This window comes from Sycon ciliatum, chromosome 11 (assembly GCF_964019385.1).
Source record: "Sycon ciliatum chromosome 11, ocSycCili1.1, whole genome shotgun sequence".
Lineage (NCBI taxonomy): Eukaryota > Metazoa > Porifera > Calcarea > Leucosolenida > Sycettidae > Sycon > Sycon ciliatum.
In genome coordinates, this window is record NC_088653.1 from 22,364,306 (window position 1) to 22,374,305 (window position 10,000).

The 10,000-nt window shown below is 48.8% G+C and overlaps 1 protein-coding gene across 1 annotated transcript in view; it reads left to right on the forward strand.

The window, feature by feature from the left end:
* The window catches only part of LOC135827183 (protein white-like), a 28,603-nt gene that overhangs the window by 7,029 nt on the left and 11,574 nt on the right, over positions 1 to 10,000 (forward strand). The window contains exons 6-11 of the mRNA XM_065339711.1: positions 83 to 154; positions 6,500 to 6,601; positions 7,097 to 7,263; positions 8,057 to 8,128; positions 8,496 to 8,598; positions 9,669 to 9,731. Coding sequence (XP_065195783.1) covers positions 83 to 154; positions 6,500 to 6,601; positions 7,097 to 7,263; positions 8,057 to 8,128; positions 8,496 to 8,598; positions 9,669 to 9,731 — 579 coding nt within the window. The remainder of the gene's footprint in view (positions 1 to 82; positions 155 to 6,499; positions 6,602 to 7,096; positions 7,264 to 8,056; positions 8,129 to 8,495; positions 8,599 to 9,668; positions 9,732 to 10,000) is intronic.

Here is a 10,000-nt window from a genome sequence, read left to right on the forward strand (position 1 = left end):
TGTGGTTGTGCGTTTGTGCATGTGCATGCGCGTGTCTTTCTGTGCGTGCTCTCGCGACGCAACCCAATTCCCTACGCCGTAGGCATTGCTGCGTATGGATGTGTCAACCACGGTGGAGGATCGCGAGGAACAAATCGACAAGGTCCTGGTGGAGGTAAGCACATACAGCTTGCTACTAGAGAGTTTGCGCACAACGAAAATTCGAAGCGCCGTAACAAATATGTTCAACAAAAAATGCTAACGAATATTCGTAAATCGTGAGGTTGCGCACAACGTCTGAACTTTTTTGTAGTAGGTCGACGAATCGCGCGCGCGCGCGCGGGTACCGAGGGTCAAGACAGGGAGTTTTAAAATATCAGTATTTTAGTACTCCCGGTTACGAAAAATATTTTTCGTAGATCTTCCCTGTTTCGGTCGCATTGGAACGGATCTTCGTAGCAACTTTCGTTACTCGAACCTGGACGGTCGAAATCTTACGAATTTTCGTTGTGCGCAACCTCTCTAATATCAGCACACGAAGCACAGAAGCCATAATTATAGTTTCGCGTAGGCCTCTCCTACTATTACTTTTCAAGTCGAATACAATTGTGATTAACACGGCAACAAGCTAGTCCTTATAACCGACACTTTGTCGGTCAAAGCAGTGGCATAATAGCACCCTAGAAAGCACTAGGGGCGCCAACTACAATAAAACTTGTCACTAACAACCACCTCAGTTTTGGGGCCAGAGAAAGCGGCCGTTAGTGGCAGGTGGTCCTTAGTTCGAGGTTTGCACCGCACAACCATAATTATAATATCCATATAAAAATCGCTCTGTGAGCGGTTCTGAAAAACCTTTACTGGTACTGCCCCGTCGTAAAAGTAAGAAATTAGAACTGGCCCATTGTCCCCCCAAATGCGAACTGATCCACCTAAATCGCGAATGACGGGACCCGAACGCACCAGTAGCACGAGGTTCCTACCTGTGAATGCAGATGGGGACGTTGGTCCGGACTATAGGCCATGTACTGACCGTCTGTACTAGCGGTAGGTGGTGTTACCCTATGAGAATTGCTGTCCTGTGCCCTCCCGACCTCGTGCTACTGGTGCGTTCGGGTCCCGTCATTCGCGATTTAGGTGGATCAGTTCGCATTTGGGGGGACAATGGGCCAGTTCTAATTTCTTACTTTTACGACGGGGCAGTACCAGTAAAGGTTTTTCAGAACCGCTCACAGAGCGATTTTTATATGGATAATTTCAGCTCTTTTTCCGTTCCCTCCCCACCCCAACCCCGAAGGTAAACATGATGACCACGCGCGCGATGTACTGTATGTAGCCATGCGACTGCAATAACACACTGATACATACCAGCCCTCCCCGCCTCGCTACCCCGCACACAGATACACAAACATGTGTATGCACACGGCACACACACGTGGCCACGCACACATACGCACATGCACACGACACAAACAGGAAATTCTTCATGTATAATGCCATGCAAAGCAGAGGCCACCGTACTTGAGGAAGTCAGTTGTGAAACAAAAATAATTCAACTACAGCGTGTAGACAAGCTGACGGCCAAAGCACAACATAGCAAACATGACATTTGCCCAAGGATTGCAGTTTGCAGACCATGCCATGGAAGCAGCGAATAGAGAATGTAATATCATACAAAGTGACGAGCAAGGGCGTGGCCATCATACACCAGAAACTTGCAGAAAGTCACATATCCAACAGATAGAGAAGTGAACAGCAATCTGATACAGCCCACACAGGACAAAGCGGACCTGATACTCGTCCCAGGATCGCAAGTGGCAAACCCTTTTCAATGCATAGCATGCAGGTGTACGTTAGACGCATGAACATCTGACCGTGTCGCCAGCATACAATGTCATCACATGTTTACCCCACAAGTTGCACACATGCACAGTAGAAGCACAATGAAAGCAATGGAAAAGTACGATGTGGTTGCTGAAGCATCTTCACACTTCAAATTCAGACTTCAATGTGGTCGTCACGGGATGATATACCTGCAAGATACAAGTGATGAAGAAAGAGAGCAGAAGGTCGTGAGGTAGGCTATGAGACACCACAAACGGTTCACCTACATGTCTGTTCAGGGCTAGTGCACTCACACGGAGAATTGTCATAATCGAGCATTTCCCAAACTGAGAAGTGCAATGAAATCCACTTGCATGCACAGGAGCAATTTTGCAATAATTATTATGATGCGCAATTCGACACGATCTGCGATGCTGCGTGCGATGTGCCCTGCTGTCATGATAGTGACAGTCACCGCGGTAGGTTTTGTCAACGTCGCCCGTGCACTCTTCTGTCAAGTCCAAAGTGCTCACATACTTGGCAATGTTTTTCCAGTGATTAACTTTTATCCTAGTTATGTCACGGGTAACTTTAATGAAGTACCCGCCGGCTGTGTCGATCTGCACATCGTCCACTCTCTCATGTACTTGGCCTGCTTTGTCTGTGTATCCATTTCATGTGCGATCCACAAAATCGACTAGACAGTGGGTGCAATACGCTCTCTACCTGAAGACGTTCTTCTGGCGACATCTCGCCATGTACTTGGCCTGGCTTTGTCTGTGTATCCATTTCATGTTCGATCAACAAAATCTCAATGCACTACAGAGACTAGACAGTGGGTGCAATACGCTCTCTATCTGAAGACGTGAACCATTAAATTTTTTGGAAAAGTTATACGTACACCTGAAACGTAATGAAGTACAGGAATAGAGAGAGTGACTACAATACGCTCTCGACCTGATAATAGTGATAACGTGAGTACAAGACACTCTCCACCTGATAACGTGTTAGGCTGTGTTTACATGAGAAATTTCAACCCGGTCGAGTTCAGCCCGGGTTGAAAGTCTGTACGATAGACAAAAGAGGTGAGCGTTTACATGAAGACAGTTGACCCGGGTCAAATACTGATATGCCGCCAAAAGTCCACTTCTACAGTCCTGTATGGTCACGTGAATCCGTTCGCGCGAAATTTGCATCTGCAGTGCTGTTCAAACCTGGCGCGAGATACGCACAGAAGTACGTTTGTACGATTTTCTTGACCCGGGTTGATTTCAACCCTCCCCTTGGGGGGAGGGTTGAAACCAACCCGGGGCGAAATTTCAACCCGGGTCAAGCGCAATGCGTCATGTAAACGCGCCATTCACTTTGTGCACATGGCGGGTTGAAATCTGACCCGGGTCGAACTCAACCCGGGTTGAAACGCTTCATGTAAACACAGCCTTAGAAGGAGTACGTTTGTACGATTTTCTTGACCCGGGTTGATTTCAACCCTCCCCTTGGGGGGAGGGTTGAAACCAACCCGGGGCGAAATTTCAACCCGGGTCAAGCGCAATGCGTCATGTAAACGCGCCATTCACTTTGTGCACATGGCGGGTTGAAATCTGACCCGGGTCGAACTCAACCCGGGTTGAAACGCTTCATGTAAACACAGCCTTAGAAGGTAACATGTCTACAGTCCCACCGTACCCTTCCGACACGACTGTAGACCATTAAATTTTTTTGAGAAGTTATACGTACACCTTAAACGTAATGAAGTACAGGAATAGAGAGAGTGACTACAATACGCTCTCGACCTGATAACGTGTTAGTAGAAGGTAACAGGTCACACACGCACAGTACCCTTCATCATTCCTCATTCACCATCGCGCGATACCCTGGCACACACTGGCAACATTATCAATGGGGTGCCTTACCGTCGTCTAGAGGAGACGTCTTCGCAGCAATATTTTCCCTCCTGCGCATTCAGTCGCCGACGCGACAGCGTTCACGGGGCCGTTCCAGTTGCGGAAGACATTCGATTCATCGGGCCAATTCAGAAACATGGCCGTGGACACACAGGGGGCAGAGGAGAGACATTGTTAGTGGACAAGAAATATGCAGTGGCAAGTGGCGAGTGCTGCATGGATGTCAAGTTGTCATGCACAATTCAGCTATTACTTACGGTCCAGCTAGTCCTGCCATTGCTCGCTCGTCCTGGTTCCTCCTCGTTCGTCTTCCTGCACGTCTGCACTTCTCCTTCCCCACCGTTGGCTTTGCGGTACGGGGGTGCCGGAAGGAATTCCCACCATGTATCCATGTACATGAAGTCCCACCATGACTCTCCATGCACATGCCCACGGCCACGTCAGCAGTTTGTATAGTACCGGAAGGAGTTCCCACGATGTCTCTAAAGGCCTAGAGCGGACGTCTTTGCAGCAATTCTTTTCGCCCTGCGCATTCAGTTCGCCGACGATGTCTCCAAAGGCAAAGGCCTAGAGCCTAGTAGAGGGGACGTCTTTGCAGCAATTCTTTTCACCCTAGTACCCTGCACATTCACTCCGCCGACACGACAGCGTTTACGGGGCCGTTCCAGGTGCAAAAGGTCCACGTCAGCAGTTCTCAACTATTTCGCGTACGGGATAGTCGCCGCGACAGCGTTTAAGGGGTCGTTCCAGGTGCAAAAGGTATCCATCAATGGCACTTTGCAGTATGGGGTACGGAAAAGGGGCCTCCTCGTTCGACTTCGTCGACTTCTGCAGTTCTCCTTCCCGTCAGGGGTACCGAAAGGGGCCTCCTCGCAGTTGTCCTTGCCGTCAGGTCCACGTCATGCAGTTCTCAACTATTTCGCGTACGGGATAGTCGTCTTTGTCGTACGCGACATCGGCGTTTACCGAGTGGCATTGGCACAAAGCAGACCGTTGACGGGGTCACGTGTCAAAAAAGTATCAACAACGTGTCGACTACGTGTCGACCACGTGTATAGCGGTACACTCAGCGGTACACTAATTCTCGTGCCATTCTCGTGTCACAAAACTGGAACATCGAGTACCAGTATGGAAAGGCTTCAGACAGGAAGCCTTTCCAATAAATAATAATAAATTATGAATGTGAGACTGTCCGTGCCTGGCGAAGTGGTCTGTAGTACCAGGCTGGTCGCTAGTCACGGTGGTCTTTAGTTACAGGCTTTACTGGACGTAGTCACACCATCTATAAAGAGCGTATCATCGTGCTAATTGCGCAGACCCTAGCAACGATCAGTCCCCGATTACTCCACACACTCTCCGGCCGTCTACAGAGATCTGCATCTCACGTTGATTATAGCAGGAACTGACCTAACTCAGCTGGAGCGTAGAGTCACAGTTCATGACGTTCAGTCAATCGTCATTATTCCGGGTGTTCGCAAGAGTACCGTACTTCCACGTTTGTCAGTCGCATCCCCATTTCCAGGTCCATGTCGTATCATTTCGATATATTCACTTCAGTAGTAAATCATGCTCGATTGTAAGTCGCATCCCTTTGTTGGCCCTGAAGTTAGGTATAAAAAAGGTGTGACTTGTATTCGGGGAAATACGGTACATGAAACCAAGATTGTGCAGCTTTTGACCTTTTCTCCATGGGTGTGTCTGTCACGGCGAAATTCAATAATAATTACATCATTTATGTGGTGAAGATCTGAGGTGGGGGACGTAGTGCCCACAACTGAGCTGGAGTTGTGCAGAAAGAGGCCTGCTTGAACCCTGATTGTACACACTACATCACTCAAACTGATGTAATTCTGGAATCTTGCCGTGACAGCAACTGATCACAGATGAACACTGTTGGTTTCATGTACGGCGGCACTCTTGGCGTGAGCTTACTCGGTAACGGAGAAACTTCTTTACTTTAACTGTAGCCAATCACCACATTACACACAGTGATACTGCACTACTCAATGCTGTAGACAGCAAGCTGGTTCGGTCATCAAGCCCTCATCAGTACAGGTACGAGCTCTAAGCAAGCAGAGCTACCAGCCATGGTGCAAAGGAGGCAACACAGACATTAAGATAGCCCGTCGCTCTAGCGCTCTAGCTACGAGCTTCCAGCAAGCCAAGCTGCTACTGCAGTATAGAGTTCCTGTGATAGAACATACGTTTCACTTTGCATTGTATTGCAGTTATGAAGTACTGTTTGTGTGTGTGTGTGTGTGTGTTGTGCGGAATGAAGTTTAGTTGGGTACAGTGGGAGAGCAAGGGGTGAGTTCAAACCGCACAAGGATCTAGAGTATTGAACAGTTTCCGTTTCTTTGAAGTGATATGGCACGAGCGAAGAAACTTGCTGTTGCCCCAAGGTGAAAACGAGAAAAGTAACTCAACAAAAAAGAACAAGATGGATGTCATGTCGTGGTCGACACGCAGTGGTCTGGGTGTGAGCCCAGAATGGTTAACTCGCGAGGTACTACGTACACTGTAAGGGTGAAGACAGATCACGACTCCTGTACGTGTAGTAATATAATGACTTGGTTTGCATACATGTATGTGTATAGATGGAATAGAATCACGACACCCGTCGTGACATGTGTGTTTGTGTGTGTGTGTGTGTGTGTGTGTGTGTGTGTGTGTGTGTGTGTGTATGCATGTACACGTATGTGTGTTTGTGTGCCCGTGCGTGTACGTGTGTGCACGCATGTATGTACTTGTAACACACGTTACTGCTTGCATTCGTTCCCATCGCCCCCCAGCTTGGTCTGATGAAGATTCGTGACACACGTATCGGCAGTCCGATCACTGGCACACGTGGTATATCCGGCGGAGAGGCTAAACGCCTTGCCTTTGCATCTGAAGTACGTATTCTTGTACATTCACATTTTCCTTGTTTTCCGGCTTGTTTTCCGCCGCTGCATAGTCCGCCAGCGCTATTATATTCATGAGGTCGGAATTCTCTGGCCAGGGGGACTTTACTCCCATTGTTGTTTCTCCCCCCCCCCCCCCTACATAATTCATAGAGGGTGGTGACGTTCCTACAGATGTCCCCCTACATTATTCATAGAGGGTGGTGACATAATTCATAGAGGGTGGTGACATAATTCATAGAGGGTGGTGACATAATTCATAGAGGGTGGTGACATAATTCATAGAGGGTGGTGACATAATTCATAGAGGGTGGTGACATAATTCATAGAGGGTGGTGACGTTCCTACGGATGTCCCCCTACATAATTCATAGAGGGTGGTTACCATGGTGATGTTCCTACGGATGCGTAAAGCTTGGCCTTCAGCCAAGTCTGACTTGAACCGTGACATTTTTTGTTTTTCTCTCCCTACTTTCTCTCGTGTTAGATTCTGACCGACCCGCCATTGCTGTTTGCCGACGAGCCCACTTCTGGACTGGACAGTTTTGCGGCGCAGAGTGTGGTGAACGCGCTGAAGAACCTTGCCGACAGCGGCCGAACCATCATCTGCACTATCCACCAGCCACCATCGGAAGTCTTCCAGCTCTTTCACCAGTAAGAGTAGCTGCAGCCATGTTACATTACGTTCCCTAGAAAGTGACAAGGATTGGTTGTTTGGCTACCTAATTCTATTATTGCTACCTACTTATCTACCCATCCACCTACCCAATACACACCCAACCATCCATCCATCCATCCACCCACCCACCCACCCATGCACCCATCCACCCACCCACCCATTCATCCATCCATCCATCCATCCATCCATTCACCCACCCATCCAGCCATCAAGCAACCCACCTTCCCGCCTACCTACGCTGAGGCTTGGGTTCTAAGATTGGATCATGAGCCAGCGCACACAGCTTTGTTCTTGTGAATTCAATGGCGTAAACACACCTCGGAATTCCTTTTCTGTACGTAGTGAAGAATGCCTGCGATTGATCAATCTGAGAACACAATTATTCCTGATGTAGTGATGTATTCCAACTGACAAAATTAATTTCATAATTCTTTGACGAATATCACAAGAAAACGACGTTCTTGGAACTACTTAACCGGCCCCACGTACATGTATGTACAGTGCAGGAAACTGAAATCCGACCCCTGAGCGGTGCGCTTGCATCGCAAAGACCCAACACGGGATGGTAAAACTACGAAACAGAGACCGCTAGAATGTGAACGCATCGCTAGGGGGTCGGATTTCAGTTGCAAGCACCGTATATAGTCATGAGTACATACCTTTCATAGCCTTTACACATTATCTTGTCTTTGTGTGTGTGTGTGTGTGTGTGTGTGTGTGTGTGTGTGTGTGTGTGTGTGTGTGTGTGTTCTCCTGTCACCTGTTGAGGTTGTTGCTGTTTGCCGAAGGTCGCACAGCCTACATGGGCCCTATCAGCACTGCACCTGCTGCGTTTGCACGGTACGTACTGGCTGTGGTTTGTACAATGATGAGGAGTCGTGACACGTGTCTGTGTGTCTGTGTGTGTGTCTGTGTGTGTGTCTGTGTGTGTGTGTGTGTGTGTGTGTGTGTGTCCATCATATTCCAATGTACTCCATGCGGTGTAGACCAGGTGTGCATTGGGGGTCGATTTCACATGGCTTTGCTGTTGTGTGAATCAGACTGTTACCTGGCGCTAGTCTTTATCTGTTTCATTCGGATCTTGTCCGCTATCGTTGCTATAAGAGAAAATCTGTGTGTGTGCACGCGCACGCGCGCGTGGGTGTCCCGCCGTGTGTGTGGTGTGTGTGTGTGTGTTCTGCCGTGTGTTGTGTATGTGTGTGCATAGTTTGGGTTATCCATGTCCAGAGAATTACAACCATGCTGATTTCTACATTCACACTCTCTCCATCATACCGGGCAAGGAAGACGAATGTCGTGCTAGAGTCAACGTTAGTACAGTACCAGTTACCCCGAGTTGTTATATTACTACTCGTACACTACACAACAAAGAAAATTGGAATGTTTTTTATAATCATGTACAAGTGTGCGCGCAGTGGCGCAACCCGCGTGCAGTAGAAAAAGAAGGAAAAAAAGTCCCCACTTAGTCCTCGCGCAGTCCCCGCGTAGTCCCCATTTTGTCCCCGCGTACTCCCCCCCCCCCCCCCCCCTGATAGTCCCCACTTAGTCCTCGCGCAGTCCCCGCGTAGTCCCCATTTTGTCCCCGCGTAGTCCCCCCCCTGATAGTCCCCATTTAATCCCCGCGTAGTCCCCCCCCCTCATAGTCCCCATTTTGTCCCCGCGTAGTCCCCCCCCCCCCTGATAGTCCCCATTTAATCCCCGCGTAGTCCCCCCCCTCATAGTCCCCATTTAGTCCCCGCGTAGCCCCCCCCCCCCCTCATAGTCCCCACTTAGTCCCCGCGTAATCCCCCCTGCCCCCCCCCTCATTGTCCCCATTTAGTCTCCGCATAGTTCCCGCATGCAGCCGCGAACCCCGCCAGCACAGCAAAAGCCAAAACGGGCGCTCAATGCACCGGACAACGCTGCTGCTGCTGCTGTTGCTGATTTTGTTACCGATGCCGCTATTGCTGCTTCTGCTGTTGCTGCTTCTGTTCAGTGTTGCTGTTTCTGTTGTTGCTGTTTCTGTTCAGTGTTGCTGTTTCTTCTGCTGCTGCTGTTGCTGCTGTTGCTGCTGCTGCTGCTGTGGCTGCTGTTGTTGCTGTGGATGCTTCTGCTGTTGCTGATGCTGCTGCTGCTGCTGTTGTTGCTTCTGCTGTTGATTCTTCTGTTTTTGCTGGTGCTGTTCACAGTTGTTAGTGATGACTGGTGTATGACATGTGCTGTTGTTAGTGATGACTGGTGTATGACATGTGCTGTTGTTAGTGATGACTGGTGTATGACATGTACTGTTGTTAGTGATGACGGGTGTATGACATGTGCTGTTGTTAGTGATGACTGGTGTATGACATGTGCTGTTGTTAGTAATGACTGGTGTATGACATGTGCTGTTGTGAACACCCAGGAAATCACTGACGACTACCAACGGCAAGAGGAAGCAGACGGCGGCCTGAGGGCACCCTTGCCGGTAAGGCCCTGTCCTAGGTTGTTCACGCAGGACGCAGCAACAATAATAATAATAAATAATAAATAATAATAATAATAAACACAGTTGGCATGTGGCGCAAATGAAAACATACGGGGCTATTAACGCATCTGTCTGCAGTAGTAAGTTAGGTGAAACATTTGAATGTGACGACCAATTGATAGTGGGTAGTGGTAGTGGCTAGCTGGACAGATTCAGGGGACACGGGAAAGTTGAGATCCAGTAAATTCAAGGTTATATGCAATACTTCC